The following is a 26544-nucleotide window of genomic DNA, read 5'->3' on the forward strand; positions in this document are numbered from 1 at the left end:
TCCTGCTCTGGGAAAGCGGGGTCTCCCCACTCCTGATGAAGCATCTTTCTTGGCCCCTAACACCATAAGAACCTTGATAGATCTGTGCAAAACTGGAGAAAGATGTTAGCCATCTAATGGACAATGTTTGTGCTCACGAGGCACAGTTAAACACTCAACTATTATTGGGAAGGTTGGCCATCGGAACCCATGTACAGAGAGATGCCCAGGAAGGCAGGTCAGCTGAAGAATTGTACAGCCTTCTGAGCTTTGTAGACTCCAGTTTCTGCTTCTGGGCTATCTCAGCCTTAACCTCCTAAGGCCAGGTCTCCTCTCCACACACTGTGTCTCCACAGGCCAGGGTGGACACCAAGGCCACTGAAACCCAGTAGAGGCAACAAGCTCACACCAATCAGTCACACAACCTGTGCCACCTGAGGGAAATGGGAGCCAGGCCGTGAGCCAGCAAACCATGGAGGAGTCGGAGGTGGCGGAAACCCTCATGAAAAGATGCTGAACCATACCGCTAGCCCAAGAAGTGCAAACCTACCCACCACGCCATTTGCCTCCCCAGGAGACTGACAGACACGGACCTGGTGTTGCTGCGCGTGCTCTAACACGCGTGGATTTCTGTGCCGGGATAGTCTTGGCACCACTGTAATGACAAACAGACACAACCTGAATGTCCGTGGATCGTCCGTGGATTAAATCAGCATACTTACAGTGAGACCAACATTGAGTTATCAAATGAGAAGCAATAGATGTGCTTGGTTTGGCATAAATAGATGGTCAATCTACAAATAAAATAAAATTTAAAAGCAGTATGGAGTTCTTTTTTGTGTTTGTTTGTTTGTTAAAATTTAATTTTATATCGTGTCAAACTGAAAGGTTGAATTCCTTGTTACCCTTACCTGAGGCTACGCAGTTATACATGCTGTTCATTTCACGCTAACTGTTCTGTCATTATCTATGTCTGTCTGTCTATCGTGTATCTAGTGTATCTCCAACTGCCATTATGTTAGACAGGTTCTCTAGAGAAAGAACACCAGGACACTAAAAATTACATACATATATATTTATATAGATAGGTAGATATATAACATAAGAAGTAAACAGTTAATCTATAAAGCAGTACAAATGGCTCAGTGCAACTCACTCCCGTGAGAGAGCTGTGAGACACTGGCAGTCCTTCAAGTGTTGAGGGCCACCAGGTAGTCCTCTGTAGAGCAATTCAGGCTATCCGGGCACAGGCAGCAAACAGCAAGGCAGGTCACTGACAGTCAGCCAGATGACAGGGTCTGACAGTCCCCAGCTCAAGAGCTGTAAATTCCAGTAGCGTGGCATAGCAGGTCTTGAAGGAACCTAAAATTACAGCGACATAGTCCACAGGCTAGGTGTCCCACAGGTAGTGTAGCTTGCAAAGTAAGGCACAGAACAAGCAGGGCAGCTGCACACTGGTCTGATGACCAAGGAGCAAGAGATAAGCAAGGCGAGGCTCACTGAGCCGTTTATCTCTCCGCCCTTCAATTAATCTCACATGTGTTCATTGGCCAGGTTGGCACAATCAACCTTAACTATCTCAGTCATTGAGTCCATTCTGACTCATAGCGGCCCTATGTAGGGTTTCTGAGGTTGTACATCATCACAGGAGCAGATAGCCTCATCTTTCTCACCCCCCCCCACCCTCCTTCCTGAGTGGCTAGTGGATTTGAACCCAGTGCCTAACTCAGAGCATCACCAGGGCTCTTTCTATCCATTTATGCCCCTTGGATGCACTCAGAGACCGTGATACTCACACACCATCCAAGCCACATGACGTCCTACATGGACGCCTCCCACAGTGCTATCCATGTGGATGTAAGCTCGGTTGTTTCGACAGAGTCCAAAGAAGTCCACCTCTCCTTCCCAGAAAAACTCCAACCGAAGCGGAGGCAGGCAGCTGTGCTCCGCACAGTCAAGCAGGGATCCCGATTCGTACTCTGTCCTTGTCTTAACATTTCAGCCTTCTTACGACTACCAAGGAAAAGGGGGGGGGGTGAGCAGAGGGCAGTCAGATCTCTATCTTCCTTCAAGATAATATTTTAGGCTCTTCTCAGTGGAAGCCTGCCCCGAAAACTCATCCCCATCTCACAACTCCTGTACAGTTGCTCAGCGATGTTGGTAACATTCCCCGTCGTCCCCCCCTGACCCCCCCGACGTGTCAACATTCTCTTTCATGGCTCCGTGGTTATCACTCCAATAGGCTCGCTTTTCCAGCCCCTTATCTTCAGGTCAAGGTTTTTGCAGGGTGGGAAACCTTTAGTATGCCCACGGCCATTTGGATGTTTATAACATCATTTGTGGGCCATGCTGGTCAAACATTTAATTAACTCACCCCCTCCCCATGTGATGATTAAGAAACCCTGGCGGTATAGTGGTTACTTGCTGGCCTGCGATCTGCATGGTCGGCAGTTCAAAACTACCAACAGCTCCTCGGGAGAAAGACTGGGCTTTCTACTCCTGAGAACAGTTACCGTCTCAGAAACTCCCAGGGGTGGGGGTGTCGCTCTGAGTCAGCATCGACTCAATGGCAGTGAGTGACTAGGATGGCTAGCCCTGTTCCCTAGTGGTTACCGTGGGGCTGCTAACTTCGAGATCCTCAGTCTGAAACCACCAGCTGTGTGAAAGGGAGAGGGGCAGGGCTTTCTACTCCCGCAGACAGGTACAGTCTTGGAACCCCACAGGGGCAGTTCTCTCTGTCCTGCAGGCTCAGTATGGGTTGGCATGAACTCGATGGCAGTGGGTTTGGTTTGGGGTTTAATGTGATGTCTGGAATTGCTTCCCTTTGGTGAGATATGTGATGTTAGCTAGTCTTGATGATTTCACGGGCTTCATAAGGCCCGTGGGACAGATATTTCCCACCCCTGGTTTAAAACCTGTCTCAGGTTAAAGTCTCAGAGAGTTCTCTACTCTTAACTGGCCTCGGAAGTCTAGGCTTTTTAAGAATTTGTGGTCTGCATCTCATGTTCAAGGGCTCGTGTGCCCTAGCCCTGGTCATAAAGGCAGCGATAACTGAGCATCATCTTGTTCTTCTGGTCTCAGCTTCTTCTTAAGGTCTGTGACCTGGAAAGGGCACGTGTCGTTTTCGATCATCTCCTCCTGGGCCTATGCCCAATCCCCACTAGTTTCTAGCTGTTGGCCATGGAGTCATTGGCCCAATGATGGAAGCAATGAACCCAAGCAGAGCAACGACCATGATGGGGGCACAGGGCCAGCCCACGTCCCATCGCCAAGACCCAGAGCTGGTTCCATGGCAGCTAACAACAAGGTGGCCAAAATAAAGGGAAAAAGAGATATTAGGGAAAAACTAACCACTTCTTAGGAATTCTTGTGTGGTGCAAACAGCCGATTGTCTGATGACTCGGTGAAAGTTTGTTGGCTCAAACCACTCAGAGATGCCTCAGAAGGAGGTCCTCATGACAGCTTAGGAAGGTCACAGCTTTGGAAACACGAGGAGGCAGTTCTACCCTGCTGCACGCACGAGGGTGCTGTGACTTGGAATTGACTCCAGGACAACCAACAATAATGAGCTGCATCTTGTGAAGCCAAGCTTTCTCTTTGGTCTTCCTGACCAGGATAAGCTGAGTCACATTCAAATATGGACCTGTTCCTTTACCTTCTATTGATTCTCTGAAATGATTCCCAACTCCTTGAAACCTCTTCCAAGCCAGGCAAGGCCCATCCCGCTCCACCAGTGCCTTGCCAGGTCCCCCTCTATGGTTAGGATCACTCCCATTTAACAGACGAGGAAGTAAAGGTTCAAAGAGAGTAAGCCACTTGCTCAGGTATCAGAGCCAGTGTGTTGTTTCCCAGAGAAATGTCAGCAAAATCTCTTATTACGTTCAAGTTGAGAGTGAAGCACATTAAAGCAAGGTCGCCAGAGTCACAGGATGACCTTGAGTAGATTTCATCTAAATGTAGAGACCAGTTCAATAATTGAACATTAATGACCAACCATCAGACGGGTGGTAGAATGTTAGAAAGGACATGATACATGGAGAAATTGAAAAATCATTAGTGACAAAGTGGGAGGGCTCTCACTTCTCAATCTCAAAACAGCTTGGTCCTGGTACAATGACAGACACATACTCACAGACCGGTGGGTGGAACAAAATTAAGAACCCAGAAGGAAATCTGTCCACCTTTAGCTACCTGATTTTTGACAAAGGGTCGAAACGCATTAGATGGGAAAGGGATAGTCTCTTCAACAAACGGTGCTGAGGGGGATGGATCTCTTTATTCAGAATACAATAAGACTCATTTCTCACTCCACATATAAAAATGAGCTCAAGATGGATTCAAGGCCTAGATGTAAAACCTAGAATTTATAAAGATCGTCAGTGAAAACACAGGGACCAACCTAGAGGCCCTAGTACATGGTAATAAATATACTACCAAACAACAAAGAATACACACAGCAAAAAACAGAATAGATCGACTGGGACCTCCTAAAAATTAGACACAGGAAGTGAGCCAAAAGGCCTCACCAGAGAGATGAAAGAGAAGCCACAGGCTGAGGGAGCATTGGCAGGTTCATGTGAGGACAAAGGACTAATCTATAAACTCTCTAGAATATGACAAGAGGGTCGTTTTGTTTTTATTTGGTTGCCATTGTTACTCATTTGTATGAATGCTACCCCACTGTATCCAGCTTGCTAGCTGTTTGTCCTCCTGTGAGGACCCTGCATTACTTGAAAACACGATGCATCAAGTTATCGTGAGTCTGAGCTAATTTGATGGCAACATTTTGGGATCACGATGTTTTTCAGGATAGTCCACGTTGGGGCATGCACCGGGACATCATTTTCCTTTACAGCTGAGTAATGTGAAAAGGTACGTTTTTGAACCATTTCTCATTGAGCCTACTTGAATTGTAAGAATATAGGTAGCCCATTTACCAATTCAGCCTGTTTTCCCCCCGACTTGTGTGATTCAATGAAACCAATTACCCCAATCCTGTGGTGGCAACCATCACCAACATCCATTGGGAAAGATGGCTTATTGTCGACTTGGTTCTTCCAGATTGCCGGCCTGGCTGCTGTCTCTGTTCACGTCCCTACGGGCAGAGGAGGAGATCCAGTCATTCACAGTCCTGCCAACATCCTACATACCTGCCAGGGACTCACAGCCCCCCACTGTGGGGACTCCTAACCACCATGGCATGAAAGAAAGGGGTGAATGGAACAAGAGGGCCATGTCCTCACAAGGAGCAGCCAGGCGCAGGGCTGGATAATGAGCCCTGATCCCAGGGTCTCCAGGGGGAACAGAGAGTCTCCAGGTCCCTGGCCAGAGGCTGCTATCCCTATGAACCTCACCTCAGCCAAGCCTCTGGGCTGTGGACTCCCCGGGAGGTGAGTCCCCTTTTTGCCATCGTTGGAGCCAGGGCATCTCTTGGCTTCTCAGGAAGCAAGGATGGCCCCTCTGAGCATCTGAGCGGGGGTGCAGATGGGGGTGGCCCCTCTTTGCTTTGTGAGGCGGTGGAGTTCCCTGGGTCTCTGTCTCCTCACTCGTCAGTCGGGCCATCATCTTAGGGAGCAGTGTGATGGTTGAGACTTGGAGGTGGGGAGGACCCTTTCTGGGCTTTCTATTTTCTGGTCTGAAAATGGATATTGGATGGCCCCCAAGAAAAGGTTACCTCCCGAAGATCTAAAGCAATCTGTTCTTGTCTTTCCTCCCTCCCTCCCTCCCTCCTTCCTTCCGTCCTTCTTCCCTGCCCCATTCTTCCTGCCTCTCCTCTTTTCTTCCTTCTTTGCTTCCTCTTTTCTGCTTACACCCACCCTCCATCTCCAGTTTCCTTTACAAATTACATTGCCAGGCCTGCCTCCTGAGGCCTGTCTGAGTGGACCCAAATCTCCAACTTCCTTGGTTAGCAGTTGATCACAGGGACTGTGTGCACCACCCAGTCACACTCTTATGTGAAATCACATTAAGTATGCTTTCTTGCCAGCATCTGATGGTAAGCCTGGGAGGTCGGGATCATGAACGTTCTTATTAATATGCAACAATATTTCAGAGATGAAAAGATAACAAGATGCGAGACATAATTAAGAAAAACATCAAGGTTTGCTTGATGTCTATGTGTATACTTCTAATTGGAATTAAATGCATGCAGATACCAGCAGAAATGATCCGTGGGTGATGTGACTACAGATAAGTTGTCATAGTCCTAATTTCCGTGTCTTCTATTTCCAAAAGTGATGCATCAAATGTTTCTAACAGTAAAATGACTATTCGGGCCAGGTTACATTAGCTGGACACTTACTGTAGTTTGATGTGCATAACATACTGGGTGCCTAGCAAATACCTGAAGGCTCTATCAGCCATGTGGTCACTGCTGGCCACCACGTAGAAGTGGGTCTCAGTTGCTGGAGAACACTCTCTTTTTATTTTATACAGAGTGGACGTCCCTAATGCACTTGGTTGCTAACTGAAAGGCTGATGGATCAGTTGAATCCGCTCAAAGGCACCTAGGGAGACACGCCTGCCTCTCAATTTGAACAAGCCAGCCTCGGAAAGCCCAATGGAGAGTGCTTCTAATCTGACCCTCACAGTGTCACTGTGAGTCAGAGCTGACTCCACGGCCTCTGGTTTGCTGTAGGGTTTGTGTCAGCTTTTTGGACAACAAGGAGTGGCCCTTGTTTGTGGAGGTCTATCAGTTCTTTGTCTCTTGTGTCACTGAATCTCTCCAAGGGCAACGACTGTCAGCTGGCTCTTATGGGTCTTTGCAGAGACGTTCCAAGCCTCCGTGCCAGTTGACTCCCCTCTGGCATTTTTCAAAAGGCTAGCACATCATACACAATGTCCTGCACCTCGTTTCTCGGGCAGTAATACCATCCCTGCCTCTAGGATATGAGGAGCTATCGAGTTTTCCGTGATCAGGTCCCAGCCCGGTGGGAATGGTTCCTTTCCAGCTCCCGTGCTTAGAAGTAACGCTTGGCTCTAACGCTTGGCTCTCACGCAGAGACTGTGGGCACACGGGTGAACCCAACAGTAGGGCAACTTCCTAGAAGTGGGTTTACGAGCAAAGAGAATAAAGGCATTCCAATGTGGCCAGAAATCTACAGCTTGTGGGGCAGTTCTCACTCCTGCCAGTCCTGATGGGAAGCGCTCCTCACCTGAGCTGCCGCGGGCGCCGCTGAGCTCCCTGTCAGGAGCGCAGACAAGCATGCACTCAACCCTGCTTGATGGGGATGTGCCCGCGTCTGCCTCCGGCTCCATAGAAGGGTGCTGGATGAGGCCACTCGAAGATGTCTTCGAAGCTAAGACTCACAGCGACCCTGTAGGACAGGTTAGAACTGCCCCTGGGCGTTTCCAAGATGGTAACACTTCCCGGGAGTAGAAAGCCTTTGCTTTCTCCCGAGGAGCAGGCTGGTGGTTTTGAACTGCTCGTCTGGTAGGTAGCAGCCTACTCACCACTATGCCAAAAAGTTAGTGGTCTGAATCCACCCAAAAGCCCCTCGGGGGGAAGGTCTGGGGGTCTTGCTTACAAAGATGGCAAGTGCTGGAAACCCCGTAGAACACAATGCCCCCGGAAACCCGTGGACTCAGTAGCAATGCGTTTAGCAAACAGACAGCGCCTCCTCTCAGAGAGTGGGGAGCACCAGGGTCCCGTTCAGCTGTCACCCCCACAGTTCTCTGCCAACACGCAGTGCTGTGGCCTTCCAAGCTGAGACTTCTACTCGGAGCTGGTGCTGTTTAGGATCCCTGACATGCAACAAACACCCTACTGGAGTCTGCCACCCAGTGAGTCGGGCCTTTTGGGCTTTGGGGGGTGGGAATTGCCCTTCCATTATTTCTTTATGGTTAATCGGGAGTTAATACATATATCACATCATTCCATAGTCCAATCACGTGAAGCAGAATTGTACGATTGCTACCACGATCCGTTTCCAAACATTCTTTCTCTTCCTGCGCTCCTTGGCACCATCTCCCTAGGGTTAGGGTTAGGGTACAAATAATCGATAAACCCATGGGTCCAACTCATGGAAAGAAACTCTCCTAGGCCCTAGATTTGAACATGTCTATTTCACGAAGTTGACAGCGCACAGGAGGAAGCAGGATTTATTACACAAGAATAGAATTCAAACCTCGTCCCAGCTGGTGTCCATGTTGGAGCCCAAGGCTAGGGGTGCTATTTCTAGCATCGCCTCTGAGAAGTTGTGATTGGCATAGAAATAGGGAGGGTGGGGGTGCCCAGCAAGGGCCACAGGTAGGAGAAACAGCACTGTGGGCCGAGGGACTAGAACTAGCGTGTGCAAAGGTTCTGCAGAGAGAAGGAAACGCTGTATCTCCCAGACCGCGCCCGAGAAGGCCTTGGAAGGCCAGCGAACGAGACGTGTGGGAGGATGTGCGGATGGAGAAAGAGCTGAGGGCCGGCCCACACAGGACCTCGTAAGAAGAAAGGAGTGTCCAAGATCCCAGGAAGGGAGGACAAGGCGAGTGCAAAGGCCCTGAGGCAGCACCATCCATTGTGGATGGAGTTCTGTGGGAGGAGGTCAGAGAGGGTGCTCGTGGGCTTGGGAAAGGCCTTGACTTCCTGCCTTCTTTAGTGGAGAATTGAAGGAGGGCCCTGTGGGTGCCATGACCTGGTTGGCCTTTAAAAAAAATTTTTTTACTTATTTTTAATGAAAATATATAGACAGCAAATATAGCTCATCTCTACAACTTCTATGCGTACCCTTTAAGTGACGACGATTGTTTTTCTCCACGTTGTACAACTAGCCGAGTTTTCCCTGACCAAAATTTTCCCATCATCATTAACCTCTGAGTTGCTTTGTCCGCTGGATTCTGCAGAGATCATTCTTTGACAGCAGACAGTGCTCACGGCAGGCATCTGGAAGCAAGCTCAACTGCTCAGGGAAGATGTCAGGAAGAGTGTTTCCAGTTTAAAGCTGAATGATAATCTCAGGGAAACAGTACAGAGAGCTCCACCTAGCCTCAGTGGGTCCGGGAATTCTGGATTCCATTGATAATTTGATATTCTGTTAGCTGATTTGCCTTTTAATAAGTGCCTTCAAGCTGGGCAGTGCACCCTGTGGAGAGAGACACAAGGAGGTGAATGTTCTATTTCATTGCTTCTGTTAACAACCTCTACATCTCTGGGCAGGATCTGGGCGCATCCCTGGACCATGCCGTGGTTCCGGGCTCCCTTGGGAGCCAACCAGAGCTGGGCACGTGACTTTGTCTTGCTGGGCTTCGCCCACGTGCCCACGCTGCGCCCGCTGCTCTCTGCGCTCTTCTTGGCCATGTTCACACTCACGCTGCTGGGTAACGGTCTCATCGTGCTGCTGAGCCTCTGGGACCCCGTCCTGCAGGCGCCCATGTACTTCTTCCTCCGACAGCTGGCCCTCGTGGAGATCTGCTTCTCCCTGGATATCGTGCCCCAACTGCTAGCCACGCTGCTCTGGCCAGGGCGCGGCCTCTCTCCCGTGAGCTGTGCCCTGCAGCTGCTGCTGGTGCTGGCCTGCGTTACAACAGAGTGCTTCCTCCTGACGGTCATGGCCTGGGACCGCTACGTGGCCATCTGCAGGCCCCTGCGCTATGGCACCATCATGAGCCCACGGCTCTGCCACCTGCTGGCAGCCACCTGCTGGCTGGCTGGGGTCCCCGTGTCCCTGGTCTTCACCATCTGGCTCTTCAGCTTCCCCTTCTGTGGGCCCCGGGGCATCCGCCACTTCTTCTGTGACATCGCCCCTCTGCTGAGCCTGGCGTGCGCAGACACCAGGATCTTCGAGGCCAATGTGTTGGTGGCCACAGTGCTGGTCATCATGACTCCGTTCTGTCTGATCGCCGCATCCTACGTCGGGGTGCTGGCCACCGTCCTACGCATGTCCTCGGCCACGGGGCGCCACAAAGCCCTGTCCACGTGCGCCTCCCACCTCATCGTGGTGGTTCTGTTTTACGGCACAACGGGGGTCATCCACCTGCGACCCAAGGCCAGCTACTCCCCTGAGAGCAAGCAAGTGGTTTCCCTCTCCTACACGCTGGTCACCCCCATGCTCAACCCCCTCATCTACAGCCTGCGGAACAAGGAGGTGAAGGCTGCTCTGGGCCGAGCGTGCTGGGGGCGGCACGGGTCAGGGCCCCGAGAATGATGTTCCGGGGACCACTTCTCCAAGTCAGGAGTGGTAGGCTTCTGCCCCTAGACTCCGTGCACCACTGTTCCCATGCAACCCGCTGCCTGCCTTCTGGAGACCCATCCTTCCCGCTCTTTCCTCAGTACTGACTCCATCTTTCTGCCATGGCGATGCTCGTGACCAGCCGTCGCTCCCTGCACACCACTGCTCAGTAGGGATGGACGGAAGAACCTGGATGGGGACCAGGAGAGCGCCTCACTCAGCTCTTTGCACAATGAGCTGTGTCATCAATCACAAAACTTACAACTATGAAGACAGGTGAGGGTGGCTCTTCTGATCTTGGACGGAGTTGCTCGCCCAAATCAGTACAGCTATGTGCTGAAATGTGTCCCCCAAGGGGTAGGGTGAACCACTTTACCTGTGAATGTGACCTTGTTTGGGGAAGTGGGGGAAGTGGGGTGTTTCTTTGGGGTGGTGGTGCTGTAAATTAAATACCAGGGACGCAGGGCGGTCCTAGTCCTGGTCTGGTCTGAGTGCTACCTTATGAAAGAGAATAACAGAGATCAGAGTCCCACACAGGGCGAACACATGTAGATACATGCTGAAAACATCGAAGAGGGTCAACAGCTTCTACACACTAGGAGAGAGGCAAGGGACGCTGAATCGCCCAGAATCTCTCAGAAAGAATCCCTTGGCTTGGACTTCTAGCCTCCAGAGCTGTGAGAAAATAATGTCTGTTCTTTAAGTCCGCTCATCTTGGGCTTCAAGGAGCCCTGGTGGTGCAGTGGTTATTCATTGGGCTGCAGTCCTAAAGGTCAGCAGTTCGAAACCACCAGCCACTCTGCAGGAATGAGGCTTTCTGGCCCTGGACAGAGTCAACCAAACCAAACTCACTGCCATCGAGTCAGTGCTGATGCATACTGCGACACACCCCCCACCCGGCCCCATGGGTTTCTGAGGTTGTAACTGTTTCTGCGAGTGGAAAGCCCAGTCTTTCTTCCAAGGGCTGCTGGTTTCAAACAGATAACCATGAGAATTGCAGCCCAAGGCGGAACCACTCCTCCACCGGGGCTCCTCCCGTAAGTTACAGACTTGGAAACTCGCAGGGCAGTTCAACCCTGTCCTCTCGGGTCCCTGTGAGTCAGTATCAGCTCGATGGCAGTGAGCTTGGTTTGTTTGTTTGTTTTATCTTTGGGTACATAGTGATGGCAGCTCCCAGAAACTAAGAGAAATATCAGTTGCCGTTGGCTCAGCTGAATAGGAGGTGACTCGGCTCCACGTGTCTCCCATTCTTCTCCCGAAATCAAGGAGAGAGCTCAGGCATGTGTTTCTCATGTGATCGCTGAGGGTGAAGCCACTTACAGAAGGGGTTGCCAAGGCTTCGGGTATGCCATGCCCACTAGTATCCCAGTGGGCAATGCAAGTCTAACCCAACAACCCTTTCTCTCCGTGGGAGGGACTAGGACTCTAGGGCAAAGAATGTGGCTAGAAGGGATACTCTGGAATTTAGACAATTATTAGAATCTCCTGCAGAGAGGCAGGACTCGGGCTTTGTGTTCCAACTTCTATTTGTCCGTGGCCTGCAGCTGGGAAACTGGAAGGTGATTGACACCAGCAGCTACTGGACCTGTTTAAGAGAAGTCTTGTTGGAAAATGGAGTCCACGAGGGAAAAAAAATAGAACAGCGAGGACAAGGGAGATGGCATTCTGGTGACTGTGATGTTCCTCAGGAATGCTGGGGTGTAGCAGGCTACGAATCACAGGTCAGCAGTTGGAAACCACCGGCCAGACTGTGGGAGGAAAACAGACCCTTCGACTCCCAGAGGTACAGCCTGGGAAACCCACAGGGCTTCTACGAGTCGGCATCAACTCCGTGGCGGTGAGCACTGTGTGCCTGACTCCAGTCAGGCCTGGAGTCTCTCCAGCACGTGAGAATCCCTCCTCTGCGAAGCAATGAATTCGCTTGAGTTTTTACATCCCTTCCGGTGACACCATTGTTTGCACCCAACTCCTCACCCACAAGTTGGTGTTTTGAAGTCGCCCGAGGGTGCCACAGAAGAAAGGCATGGTGTTGTGCTTCTACAAAGATGACAGCCAAGAAAACCCTGTAGACTGGTCCGTATATATGTATACATACATATATTCACACACACCCATAGATACACACATATATAGATACACACATATAGATACACATGTATACACACATACACACATATACACACATGCACACACATATACACACACATACATATACACACACATACACACACACATATACACACACACATACATACATATATGAGGAGTTTGTCCAGGCATCATACCATCCCATAGTTTCAGCTCATCAAGCAGTATTGTACAATTGCTGCCACAGTTTCAAAACATTTTCTCTTCCTTCTTGAACTCCTCACTATCAGCTCCCCTTTACTCCCACGACTCCCCCACCAGGCCCCCCAGAAACCCTTAGTCTAATGGTTGTCTCCACAGGTTCATCGATCCTGGGTTTCACACACTGAAAAACAGCACAACACATGGCAAAGGTTCAAGAAGGCCACCTACCCACAGGGACAAAGTACACCAGAGATAAACCTCAGGATGAGAAAGAACACAACCAGACACTGACAATGTTGACAAGCAGATCAAACCCACTATGTCGGGGTGGGGTGGGGGGTGTCGTGTGACAAGGTTTTAACCATTCAAAGCAGGTTTATTATTTGAATCTACCGCAGTCAGGCTCTCTGTTTGGGAATCAGTTGACTATTCGGTTATTTGGTGATAATTAGAGGGAAATCACCAGGGACTTCTGATTTCCCATGTAAGTCTTGCAAATATGCATGTGGTCACCCCAAGGCAAAGTCAGCTCCACGGCACCCCCCCCCCCCCAGTAAGGCACTAATCCAGGTCCTGTCGCCATAGACTTCCTGTCCTGGGCTTCATGTACGGGAAACATACAAAAAGTGAGAACATCTAAACAGGACCAACGACAATGACAAAATAAACTGGGGGGTGTGGGGAGACCACCTTGGTGGAAAAGAAAGCAGGACCTATTCAAACCTAGAACAGATTTAAAATGAGTCAATAGGGAGCTCAAATGATCGGGTCTTACGTTTTCACCTAAAGACATAATCAAGTTTGGAGCACGCTGTCTGATAGCTAGGATACCCAGCGGCAGGCTTTCATCTCTCACAACTCTGGAGTCTTTTGTTTAATCCACCCCTCAAACGCATGGGGATACCTTTTTAAACATCGTTCAATGTATGGGAAGAGAAATTTCTTCTCCGTGGTTTATATTCTCTCATCGAAGGGATCTGCTTTTCCTAGAAGACATTCCTGGATTCGAGTGGTCACTTCACATTCTTTTATTATTATTGTTATTATTATTTATTGTATTTTGTTTTATAATAGTAAGGAGGGATACCAACTATTTTAATTTTTATTGATGATTATATTTCATATACTTGAAAATATTGACACTGTAAGGGATAGTAGGAACAAAGCTGTCGGTGTAAATTTTAAAGATCCCAGGTAAACTTAAGTGCAGGAGGTGATAGGGGGGTGTGGACAGCAGGAAAGAGGAGATCCCTTCAGCAACCACAGAGAGGCCCCACTAGGAGGGACATCCTGCCCTTGCTGGGAGCAAGAAGTTCAATTTGTTTGAATGTCTTTCTGAATATGAAATCGAGGATAGGTAAATCTATAAAGACAGTAGTAACGGGATTAATGGCTCCTTGGGGGTATGACAGGGAGGTTGGCAGGGAACAGGAACTAACAAAGATGAGTACAAGAATGAAGAAAATGTTCTCAAAATTGTACAAATCTTCTTCTTCTAAACAGGCTTTATAGAAATAAATGAGCAATCACTGTAAGTTAACAACCAAACGCTATACAGGGTGCTTGGTGATCTACAAGTTTGAGGGATGTTTTACATAAGACTCAGTAGGCAGACAAGAAGATGGATCTATGTGACATTAAAATTAAGAATGTTCAGTCAAGAAAAGGCATCATGAATATAGTTGTCTATCAGATGACCGACCAATTGGCAGTGAGATATTGCTAATATCTGGAAGCTTCACGGAACTAGGGGGAAAATGAGCCAAGTCTTCAATCAGGAAGTGTCTTGAAGAGAAAACCTGAATGGGTAACAAGCTTCTCAAAGAGCATTCAACTTGCTGGTGAATATGGTCGTGTCCTCAAGTCGGTTCCAGCTCTGCCTGGTCCTGTGCCCCCCTAACAATTGTTATGTGTGAGTTCATTGTTGCAGCCACAGAATCAACCCATCTCCTTGGAGGTCTTCCTCTTTTTTCCTGCCCTTCGGCTTTCAAGAATGATGTTCTTTCCCAGGACATATCCAAACATATCCAAAGCGCGTGAGTCTAAGGCTCGCCGTCTTTGCCTCTAAGAAGCACCCCGGTTGTACCCCTTCTGAGATGTAGTTGTTTGTTCTCCTGGCAGTCCGTGGGGCTCTCTCTACTGCTCACTGCCATCACAACTCAAATGCATCGAGACTTTCTTATTCAGCGTCCAACTTTCACAGGCATATGAGGCAATAGGCAATATCACGGCCTGGGTACGGGGCACTGCCATCCTCAAAGAAACCTCTTCACCTTCTGTGTTGTTCTTTTGTTTGTTTGTGTTTCAATTATTTTATTGAGGGCTCTTACAGCTCTGATAACAACCCATAAATCAATAGTAACAAGCACATTTGTATCTATGTTGCCATCATTATTTTCTAGACATTTGCTTTCTATTGAGACCTTGGGGTCAGTTCCTCTCCCCACCCCACCGCCACCCCCTTGTGGCCCTGCATGGACTGCAACTTGATTTCCCCAAACCTCAGTCGTCTCTCTATGAATCGGGAGTCATAGCTATCCATACTCCACGGAGTTATTAACACCACATGAGGGGATGCGAGGAAGAGCCGTTGGGTGCTCAAGCAATGCTCTCCACCCCTTATTTCCATATGTACCCCCATAGATTAAAATAAAATGAAAAAAGAACAAGAATCCCTGTTTCAAGGGGGAACCCCAAGTCGTACTTCCAAAAGGTGGATTGGGAATCTAGTAACCTGTGAGTCCAACCTGAGCCACAACCCTTGCTGTTGGATTCCAGATAAGTCCTTTCCCTTCCCTAGGGCTTCATTCCACCCACTGTAGAACAGGAAAGGGCTGGGGGATAACTCCTCCTCTTCCTGCCATCCAAGATTTCTATGGAGAAATAATGGAACACCAGTGGGAAAAGGAAAACTTCTGCACAGACTTGAGACATGATGATGAGAGATTGAGTTCATTGTGTGCTGTAACGATGTGATATTTACAACAAAACGACCATGGATTTACATTTTAATGGCTATCAGGGACTTCCTCATGAGAAGAGGTCCCCTTCTGGCAGAGGATCCATCTCAGGAAAAAAAAAAAATTCCTCCGTAGCAAATGTACGTTGTGTTGATGGCTATTTCTATGATAAAAGGCTCAGAAAGAGTTATCTGAAAACTGCCCGGAAGGTTTTACACAAAGAACATTGTGTACAGAGGGGAAGAGTCAGGAAACAGAATGAGTGTGAATGAAAGTAAACCAAGTTTTCCATTTATGTTTTGTATTGGGTGTCGTAAAACATATGATTTTGTGTTTCATATTGGGTGTAGGAAGTGTATGCTACTTATAAAGTATGAAGAATTTAATTAAACTATTTTAAGGTATCAAAAAATGACTTGGTTCTCCCTAGGACAAGCTGATATATTTTCCATGATATTTCTAGAGCATTGTCTGTTATTTAACAACACCCCACCCCCCAAAAAAGGAGGAGAACTCTGAAATTTTGATTGTCTTTCATGGCGATGTACTGATTAGGATACAGACCAATCCTCTGTTAGGAAGAAACAATCAGTCCCGGAAGGGCAGGCTTCGTAGATCACGGTCATGAGGTCTGGTTTCGCTTACAAGTTTGTGAGGAACGTGTTAAGATCATCTTCAGAGAATCCAGGACGGTGATCTTCGCATGTGGGCTATTTCTCAACTTGTATGTTGTGTGAATAGAAGCAATTTTCTGAGACTTACCTCTCCTGGGAATCATTTTCTGAGCCCCAGAACTAAGAGCTCTTCTCCATGGGCCCCAATTCTGTTCCTGTCTCTCACAATGGGTTATGAATGCCTGTTTCCATCTTGATGGGCCCCACCCCTGACTCCATCAGTGTTTCTGAGTCCTCACTCTGCCCCTAGTTCTAAGAAGAGGTTTTGCACTTGGGAGGGACTAAATGAATCTGTGTTTATCTGAACTTGGCAAGCTTGAAAGAAGCTTTCTCTGCTCCGCTTCTCCTCCATCACTTCACAGCATCAGTTAAAAAAAAAAAAGTTTTCCATTTCATCGCTTCTCCAAATCCACAGAGACCAGAGGATGTCTCTAAGGTCCAGAGATTCCATTTAAGCTCCTTTTCCTTCCTGCTTGTCCTTGAAAGGTCGATCACTCAACAGCTTAGTACCCGGGAGTCGCTGTGAGCAGAAGCAGGAGCGTGGTGAGTGGGCCTTGTTCAGCACCAGAGACAGCTCCTTCCCAGGTGGACCGAGAGGGTAAATTCCTCTCATTCAATGGCATCGCCAATGCTGGGCAGGAGCTGAAGTCACCTGGTGTCTCCAGGAGCAGCATCAGCAAAGAAAATTGTGTACCCATCGTCCCTACACCACCAGGTGAGGGGATGCAATGCTGTTCTTTGGGGGTGAGACAGGGACTAACAGGGAGGAACACTACTGTTGGGGACAACCAAATGCCAGGCCCTGGCTCTCAGCACTTTAGAGATAATTAGCTCATCTAACCCTCTAAGAACCTGACAAAGTTATACTTGTCATTGGTTGCGTGCTACTGAGTGGATTCTGACGCACTGTGACCTGGTGTCAAGTAGAGTAAAGCTGGCCCCATAGTGTTTTCTAGGATGCAATCCAATGGGAGCAGATCACCACTGCAGTTTCTAAGTGGCCACCTCTGGGTTGGCACCCAAGTGCTTCACCATTGCACCACCAGGGCTCCTGATGAGGCAGTGATTATATCTCTTTACGGTGTTTCAGTACATTAGACTTACAGAGGCCAGCGTCCTAAGTCCGTTCAGTTAGGCAGGGAGAGACGTGCTACGGCTCACTTGTCTGACTTAAAAGCCTTCGCTCTTACCCACCATGGTCTACTCATCCCTCGGTGATCTGGTAAGTAATAGCACTTCCAGAAAATTAATGAGCTCTTCTTATTAAGAATGATGCATTCTCTCCTCCTACAGTGCCGGATAGGAAAAAGAACGTTTGATTGGATTAAGACGTTTTTCTTGCATTATTCTTTGAGGGAAAATGAGCCGTTTCAAGCTCCTGAAAGCCAGAACTTGGGTCTATTTTTGTCAATACGTCCATTTCTCTTAGCACGAAGTCCCTCCTGCACAAAGCTCTTCTTGTGTGGGTTTTTATAAAGCAGAGAAGAAGGAAGGGCCATGCTTACTACTTCAAACCACGAGTAGGTTTGCTGTTTTTATCTTATGGAGGCAAGTCTGGGTTTCAGTTAGGATGGCAGGATTCAGGACACGTGCTGAGTACCCTCCTGAGACGGACCCTGTAATCACCACACTGTGGCTTCTTTTCTTTCCACAAATGATACACTTCAGAAAAGGAGCGGATATCTGATTTTGAATAAGTAGTGTTACCAAGGCAACAGAGCTAGAAATCATGGCCCCGTTTCTCTTGGGGTAGGAACTCATTCTTACTCACCAACCTCTTTCCATTGTTCCCAGAGCAGCTGCACACACACACACACACACACACACACACACACAAAGGTGTATGGCTGATAGATAGGTGTGGACTTCAAACCATATCTACGAAGTTCCACTTTTCCGTGAGTGTTTGAAGCCCCGACATATTTAAAAGATGGAATTATCCAGTTCTAGACATCAGAGTTTCCCCGGTCCATGTTTTTGGGTTTTTTTTTTTTTTGGAAATTGAGAGCCAGGCACTAGCGACAAGCTTCAGGCTGCAGATGGAGTCCTTTGGGGGATGCCGCTGTGGGCTCATCTGTGGATGAGGCAGGGGCCTGTGGAGCCCTTGACGTTCACATCAGGAGGAGCGTATCAAGAAGGGTCCCTGGAGGAGGTGTGTGTGTGTGATATGCAAGTCGAGAGAGGGCAGTCAAAGGCAGAGCCAGCAAGGAAGTGGGGAGAGAACCAGAAGGAAGCTCGGTATAGGCAACAGGGGTGGCAGAGGCCAACCAGGGACTTCTCAACCAAAGGAGAGCTGCCCCGAGCAGGTGAGAACCTGGCTTCATGGTGGCTGCCTTTTACATGTTGAAGACAAATTCTCCAGACCTTAACTGGTGTGAGGAGCAAGCCCTTTGGACAAGCCAGGATGTCGTGATGGCTTTTTGGGTGTTTTGGATTTTTTTCTCTATCCCTCTCCCTCCTGAGATCTTTACTTCTCAGATCAACCCCCTGCCCCTCACCAAGGCCTGGCATCTGTTGGCATTAAAAAGACACAATCATCCGTGGGATGGGAGTATAAAATATCTGATAGTGTGGCTGTAATGTGTCTCCCTGGTGATGATATAAGAGGGGCCGGCATATGAGAAGCTTACAGTCCCCCGAACGGGGCCTGTCTGGTCAGAGAGAGACCAGCATATGGTTACCCCCTCCCCCGCCCCCCCTTTTAAGTCCCTCGACCTCTCCACAAAGTGGAGCGCTCTGGAAGAGTTTGTGTCTCTGCCCAGACAGCGTTGAGGTGGGAGATGGGAGGCCCCCAGAACACGGACACCCCTCTTTGTTTTGGGTGACCTCTGTGTCTTATAAACACTAAAAGCTCCTTTCCGGGGTGCTCAGATCTCTTCCGGCTCTGACCGGAAGGATGTGGTATGTAGGCAGTCATCCTTGGACGTTATCCGTGTCATTGTTCGAATGACCTCCTGGCTGGATCAAAATCCGGTGCCACGGTGGAGCACCATGCCGATTTGCTGTGCTGTCTCCCAACCAGAAACCAAGCAGCCGGGGGCGCCTGAGAGAAGCCAGACCCAAGTTCACAGGGAGAACACGCTTAGCAGCCAGAACAGCTCCCAGAGAGTCCTGATCCCCGGGCTAGTGAGAGCTCCTTCAGGAGGACAAGTGAAAGTCGCCCCACCACGCCTGACCGAGGCCTGGCGCTTTCGACTAAGTATCCGACTGGACGGGACCAGCCGTGCGCTACAGTGTTCATTTGTTCTGCACCGTCACCCCACGAGGGTTTCGTACCCACGATGGGGTGTGCCCATCTGGAAGCTGAGCTTCAGAACAGCGCAGGAGGCGCCCCAAAGTGAGATCACAGGGAGTTCGCCTGGGCCCGAGGTTGCTGTTTGGCTCTTTCCAAAGGAAAAACGGCTGGCTTAGATGCAGGTCATTTGTGTGGAAGGGCAAGTTCTGCTGAGTGGCTGTGGTCACTTGGGTCAGTGGACTCACCTCTGTTATAATGCGCACAATGCCTCTATATCCTCGGGCTCCACTTTATTCAGTTCCCTTCTGCCTTTGTCCCGAGCCTTAGCACCAGCATTAAAAAAAAATAATTTTACTGGGGGCTCATACAACTCTTATCACAATCCATCCATCCATCCATTGTGTCAAGCACATTCATTGCCCTCATCATTCTCAAAACATTTGCTCTCCACTTAAGCCTTTGGTATCAGCCCCTCAGGTTTAGCCTTTTTTAAAAACAGTTTTATTAGCCCGGCATCCACACGTCATACAATCCAACCAAGAAGAATAGCAAGAAGAATAGCACCATCATCACCACATTCCGTCCCAGAACATATTCTCGAACTCATGGTTCATTCGTCTAATTATTATTTTTCCTAATGGTGGCACAACAAGGCACAACAAAACCTTCGCTAACCCAGTAACTCCTGCATGTGTAATTCAGTGCCAACGCTGGCTTTTTTTATTATCGTCATATCTGACTTGTCAGAAAACTCTGATTCTTGCATCTAAAAAAATTTGTTTGCAAGAAAGGCTTGCATGCCCACAGTTGCTTGGGTTCCCTCTTTCTTTATTTTTTAAGCAAAGGGGGAGAAAAGGAATTTTTTGGAGCCCAGACAGGAAGCCTGAGAAGGGCCCAGCATCCCCTACTGTATAGGCATGCCCAGGCAAAGGGTCACACCATTCGCTGTACCCCTATGTCCCAGAGGGACTCCCCTTGATCTGAGCCCCAGAGCCCCAAGACTGGCTGGGCTGGGGACAGGGTCCCCTCTTTCGTAACTGGGAGAAGTCGCTCTCCCAGAAGCTGTCGATGCTGACATCTCTGTCCAGAGCAGGCACCGCTCTCACCAAAGCGGAGCACACATTTTCCCTCCTCCTTCATTTGTCCAAGTGCAGAGTTGAACGTCTGAAGTGGAAACGCTGCTCAAGTAGAGAAGAGAGTGCTTGCAGATGGAGGAGAGAAGATGAGACTTGGATTCCTGGAGATCCTAGCTTGCATCTCAGCTCTTGGCATCATTGCTGTGTGGTCCCAGGTGAGTCACTTATTCCTCTTCACTTGGTCCCCAGCCTTCAAGCTTAGGGGTAGGAGCAGTGCCCTAGGGTAGATTGTGTGAGACTTCAAAGAGCTGAATACCTCAAAAGAAGGTAGCACAAGGCCTGGCACGCATGAAAAGCTATTACTCGGTGGTATTGTTGGTAGCCCTGGTGATGTACTACTTATGCTTTGGGCTGGGCTCCGCATGGTCGGCAGTTTGAAACCACCAGAAAAACTAGACTGTCTACTCCTGTAAACAGTTGCCGTCTCGGATATCCACGGGGGTCGCTCTGAGGCCAGCGTGGACTCAGTGGGTGTGTTTTATGTTTGTTAGTTTGGGGGGGGGGCGTTGTTAGGTGCCAGCTATTAGATTTTTGACCCGTAGCCATGCCACGTGAGCGATGTTCTAGTCTGTAATCTTTACAGGAGCAGATGGCCACGTGGTTACCATTGTTCACCAAGGCTCCTTCCCTGCTTGTGGTTAGCTGGCGTCGAGTCAGTTCAGACGCGTGTGCAGCAGAGGGAGACCCGCTCAGTCCTGCGCCGTCTTCCCTCCCATTGCCATGGTCGAGCTCATCCTGACACTCACTTTGTCCATGCTTCTCCCTGAGGGTCTTCCTCCCCTCCACCCCCACCCCCACCCCACTGGTGCTCTATGATGCCCTTTTCCAGAGACAAGCCTTTCTGATGACCAAAGTGCGTGAGACACAGTCTCACACGCTAACGAGCATTCTGGTTGCACCTCCTCCAGCGTACTTCTGCTCATTCTTAGGACCGTCTGTGCTGCGCTCAGTGCGCTTCTGCAACACCATAGCTCGTCTTTCCATCTTCCTTTTGAGGGCCCGGCTTTCATTGACATACGAGCTGACGACAAAGACCACGGCTCGGGTCTGGTGCACCTTCGTCCGTAAAGTTCTGTCTGTGCTTTAAAATCTTTGCAGCAGATTTGGCCAATACATGGATGAATAAACTCTTTGCTTTCTTGAAGCTGTAGATGGTGTTATGACTGTGCCCGTATTGTTTTTGTTTGGGGCTTAGAACGGTTGCTTAGAGGCTGAATAAATAAACGGCAAGGATCCATGGAACACAGCCATGAAACTGAGCTTTGTTCTCATTGTCTGTATGGGTCACATGACTTGAGGCAACTCATGTTTGCTTTCTGAGCCTGGTAAAATTTGAGGCCGCCAGAAGACTTGTGGTTGGTGATGATATGTGCTCTTGGGTCAGTAAATGGGATGCACAGCAGAGAAGAAATGGTTCGTGGAATTTTCCGCACAGTCGTCTTTTCCAGAGCCGATGGTCAGATCCCGCTCCTGTGGAGTTGCTTGGTTGGTTTGAACAGCCAACAGGCAAGGGCTGAAACCTTGTCTGTCATCAGCACTCCTTGTATCTGGCCTAGTCCTTAGCAATCTCTCCATCCTCAAGTCTTTCTGCTCTTCTTACTCACTAAGGCTCAGCTTCAAAGATCTCCTCACTGTCCACGAGCACGTCCACTCTCTGCTCATCACCGGGCATTTGCTCTCCTCTCTGCCCCAACCCACCTGAGCCTCACTAGTCACCTCAGCTCTTGGCACTTGGGGATCCTTCCCGCAGTCCATTCACATGCCACCTTCTCAGGGTCGCCGTCCTTCATGGCCAGCCCTCGTGAGTCCAGCCACCACTACTGCCTTCGACACGATCTGGAATTCCATCTGCAGTGACTTTTGTTCAGTGAGGCCTGTCTCCTATGAACTCCTGAAATAGACGCCTTCCCATCTGTTGTCCATCAGGAGGCATCTAAGCCCAGCCTCACGAGGATGTGGTAGAGAAGAGAGGAGATCATGGGTGGAAAGTCTTAGCACAAGGGCGAGCACACAGTGAGCCCTCAGACACATGTTGGTAAACACACCCATGGTCCTGCGTAGTTTTGTTCACGTGAATCCAACATCCTCTCGCATTTGTCCAGTGTCCATGTGTTACGTGTAAGACGAAGGCCTAATTTGCAATCATCATGTCCCAGTGTGATCAGAAGTGATCACACAGCCTCCACAGCAATTCCTTTATGTTGGTCAGCATGTCGTCAATGTCCAAGGAACTGTGCTGGGGCCTGAGGATTAGCAATCCAGTCAAGTCCACTTTATGGTTTCCGTGATGTCTTGGTGGCGAGTGGTTGTGTGTTGGGCTGCCAACGGGAAGGTCAGCCATTAGAAACCAGCAGCCACTCCTCGGGAGGCCGATGAGGCTTTCTACTCGCAGAAAGAGTTACCATCTTGGTCCCTCCCAGCATTGAAGCCAAGGTTGGCTTGTTTCAGAGCCTGTCCATAGGGTGTCATCGCAGGGCTAGGCTTATCCCTTAGAATCTCTTCGTAGTAAAGAGTTAACACATTCAGCTACTGAGGGGAAATGTTGCTGCATGAACCCACCCAAAGGTGACTCTATAGAAGGGCATACTGATCTGCTTCCAAATGTCACAGGCTTGGCAGTGCTGTACAGGACAGCTCTGCTCTGACCCACGCGGAGTTGCCAGGCGTGGAATTGGCCTCAACAGCATGTGCTTTAACTGGGCGCCTCTGTGACCAGAATGTCAACAGACTCGATCTCTCTGTCTCTCCTTAGATGGAGAGGTCCCTGGAGTGGGCCAACATGACCAGAGTCCAAGAGTTTATCCTGCTGGGTTTGTCCACAAGGCCAGACATAAGAAATGCTCTATTCACCGTCTTCCTGACCCTCTACCTGCTGACCCTCCTGGAGAACACGCTCATCGTCTACCTCGTCTGCACTCACAGCGAGCTCCACAAGCCCATGTACTTCTTCCTGGGCAACCTGAGCTGCCTGGAGATGTGCTACGTGTCCGTGACCATGCCCAGCCTACTCGTGGGGCTGTGGGCGGGGCCCTACAGTGTGCCTTTCACTGCCTGCATGACCCAACTCTTCTTCTTCGTCTCTCTCATCTGCACCGAGTGCACACTCCTGGCCTCCATGGCCTATGACCGCTATGTGGCCATCTGCCGCCCACTCCACTACCCACTGCTCATGCGGCCCCAGGTCTGCCTGGCTTTGGCCTTGTGCTCGTGGCTTGGTGGCCTTCTGGTCTCAGCTGTCAAGACCACGTGCATTGCCACCCTCTCCTACTGTGGCCCCAATGTCCTCAACCAGTTTTTCTGCGATGTCTCCCCTCTGCTCAACCTGTCCTGCACCCACGTGGCCCTGACCGAGCTGGTGGACTTCATCTCGGCCATCGTCATCTTCTGTGGGACGCTGCTGGTGGCCTTGGCCTCCTATTCAGCCATCGGGGTGGCCGTGTTCCGCATGCCGTCGGCCGCGGTCCGCCGCAAAGCTCTCTCCACCTGTGCCTCCCACCTGGTCGTGGTGGGCATCTTCTACTCCGCCGCCCTCTTCATCTACTGCCGGCCCAGCCGCATCAAGTCCATGGACCTCAACAAGGTGCTGTCAGTCATCTACACGGTGGTCACACCCATCTGCAACCCCATCATCTACTGCCTGCGCAACAAGGAGGTCCATGCAGTGCTGAGGAAAACACTCCACCTGCCTTGATCCTGCTCTGGGAAAGCGGGGTCTCCCCACTCCTGATGAAGCATCTTTCTTGGCCCCTAACACCATAAGAACCTTGATAGATATGTCCAAAACTGGAGAAAAATCTTAGCCATCTAATGGACCATGGAGGCGCCCTGAGGGGACTAATGTTAGCAGTTGGCCATTCAAATCAACCCAGCCATGATTGAGACAAGGAGCCTGTTGTCCGCTGCTGAACGCTAACGGCCTGGAAGAGTTTAAGGAGCATGGAGGTCACCTCTTCACCCACGGTTTTGCCATGAGTCAGGGTGGACTCAACAGCCAAGGTCAAGAGGAAGCGTGGACCACGAGCTCCCACATGGTAACACGAGGCCATGAGCTCACGATCACAATCCGAGCTCCTCCAGAGAGATGTGAGCCAAGTCGTGGGACGGCAAATCATCAGAGCCAAATGGTTGGCGGCTGACAACCCACATAACGAGATGGCACATGTATCGATAAACCAATGACTTCCCAACCACGCCATCGCTAGTCCTAGAAGACCGGCAGGCACTGTCCACACGCTGCTAGGTGCTCTCACATGTCCAGATAGCTCTGCGTACAAAGATCGTAACGGTGCCATGGTGTGTAATGAGAAATCCCAGACACAGCCCATGGATTAAATATCTAATGTTTCGTGCTCGCTTCGGCAGCACATCTACTAAAATTGGAATGATACAGAGAAGATTAGCATGGCCCCTGCGCAAGGACGACACGCAAATTCGTGAAGCGTTCCCTATTTTTAAAACTCATGGCTCGGGAATAAATTAAGCTTAAAATAATAAAAGTTAAAGCACTAAAAAATATATCTAATGTTCCCCTGGGGGAAGATGTAGAGGTATCAATAGATTTGTCTGCTTTGACACAGAAATGTGACGGCGATATAAAGAAAATAAAATGCTAAAACACCAGCCCCTTCTTAAAATCCTTGTATTTTTCTGCTTGATATCATTTCAAACTCATAAAAACAGTTCAAGAACCAACTGAATTCCTGTTTACCGCTTAGCTGAAGTCACACACATTATTTCTATGTTTCCCCACTTGCTCTGTGTCCCTCTGTGCATAGGGGTGTGTGTGTGTGTGTGTGTGTGTGTGTGCGTGTGTGCGCGCGCGCATGTGTGCATAAATCCGTATGTGTTATATAAGAAGGAAGGGGCGATCCAATGTCAGAGTTCTCAACTTCCACGCAGGAGACCCGGGTTTGATTCTTTTCAAGCACACCGTAAGCACAGCATGGCCTGCCTGTCTGAGGTGGTCCACGTAGCTATAGTGCCAAACAGATCTCGCTTTCCAGTGGCGCTTCCAGAGGAAGGACAACGAGGAAGGCGGGCTTGGCATCGACTTTTTACACCCAGTCTATGGAAACTCTGCAGATGTAAATGGTCGGGTCCCAGCCAATCACAGAGTTGTCCCAGGACCGGGCAGCCTGTCATTCCATTGTGGATGGGGCACCATGTGTCAGAGAACAGTGTGATGCTGGCTAACAACTCGGGGGCCAGAGGGACCCCTAGTGTGGTGTCTCAGGAGAAGGGTCTAGAAATAGTGGGTGTGTGTATAATGATATCTGCATGTCTATGTCCACACGTACATATAGGGACACAAATACATGGAAACATCCAACTAGCTATCATCGACCTAGCTAATTCTAGTCAAACATGGCTTACTTACCACCAGTTCCAATAATCTTGTTTCCCCCATTTCGATTTTCGCAACTCTTCGCAATTGGTTAAAGGTGGCAGTTTTTTTAATGTGTGTGTGTGTGTGTGTGTGTGTGTGCCTATATGTAACGTGGGGCATATATTTTAGATGCACGCACACAAGGAGACTTCAGAAAGGTCATGGGAGGAAAGGACATTATCTTTTCATTCAAAATTTCCAGGAACCTTTTAACTTCTTGAAGCCTCGTGGTGTATGGGTGCATTAAAAAAAAAAGCTGAGAACCAATTTGGAACGTATGATACCTCTGAGTCACTTTCTCAAGCCAAGGTGCATTTTAGAAAAAGTTTTGCATCCGTCTGCCCTCTAAATCCACAGAGACCGGGGACAGGGCGCCCTCGGAGGTCCATCCTTGCTATTAATTGAGCTGGTCTTTCTGCTTGCTCCCTCTGCCGCTCAGACCACACAGAGATGGAGAAGTGAGGAGGGTGGGTAGCAGTCCGTTGCTTAGCAGCAAAGATACCTGTTTGGAAACACGTCTGGACTGGGTTGGGGTCCTTGGGTTCCCTGCTCACCTCTGCACTCCCCTCGCCCCTCCACCTCTGTTCAAGGACCCCGGAGTGTGGTTCCTAAAGGGAAAGGAGGACCTGTCCCAGCGAGGTAAGGAATCAAGCTCAAAGGAATAAGAAAAGGCCACAACAGGACTCGCTCAGAAAAGGCTCCTGTGGTGTGCGAGGTACTACTAG

At 49.4% G+C, this 26544-nt stretch overlaps 2 protein-coding genes and 1 non-coding gene across 3 annotated transcripts; all 3 read left to right on the plus strand.

Moving 5' to 3' along the window:
* Nucleotides 1-9146: 9146 nt before the first annotated feature.
* Nucleotides 9147-10112, plus strand: LOC142432572 (olfactory receptor 10A7-like). Its single transcript, XM_075537798.1, has one exon. It carries the CDS (start codon nt 9147-9149, stop codon nt 10110-10112), a length of 966 nt encoding a protein of 321 aa, XP_075393913.1.
* A 13073-nt stretch (nt 10113-23185) lies between these two features.
* LOC142432455 (olfactory receptor 6Z7-like) lies at nt 23186-24124 on the plus strand. Its single transcript, XM_075537692.1, has one exon. The coding sequence runs from the start codon at nt 23186-23188 to the stop codon at nt 24122-24124; it is 939 nt and encodes a 312-aa protein (XP_075393807.1).
* Nucleotides 24125-24779: 655 nt separating this feature from the next.
* Nucleotides 24780-24886, plus strand: LOC142432818 (U6 spliceosomal RNA). The gene has a single exon (XR_012780923.1). It is a non-coding gene; the product is annotated as a U6 spliceosomal RNA (small nuclear RNA).
* The last annotated feature ends 1658 nt before the right edge of the window (nt 24887-26544 follow it).

This window comes from Tenrec ecaudatus, chromosome 18, assembly GCF_050624435.1.
Source record: "Tenrec ecaudatus isolate mTenEca1 chromosome 18, mTenEca1.hap1, whole genome shotgun sequence".
Lineage (NCBI taxonomy): Eukaryota > Metazoa > Chordata > Mammalia > Afrosoricida > Tenrecidae > Tenrec > Tenrec ecaudatus.

Excerpts from the sequence above, each read along its gene's own strand:
- LOC142432572 (XM_075537798.1), top strand. The coding sequence starts at position 9,147 with ATGCCGTGGTTCCGGGCTCCCTTGGGAGCCAACCAGAGCTGGGCACGT.
- LOC142432455 (XM_075537692.1), top strand. The coding sequence starts at position 23,186 with ATGGAGAGGTCCCTGGAGTGGGCCAACATGACCAGAGTCCAAGAGTTT.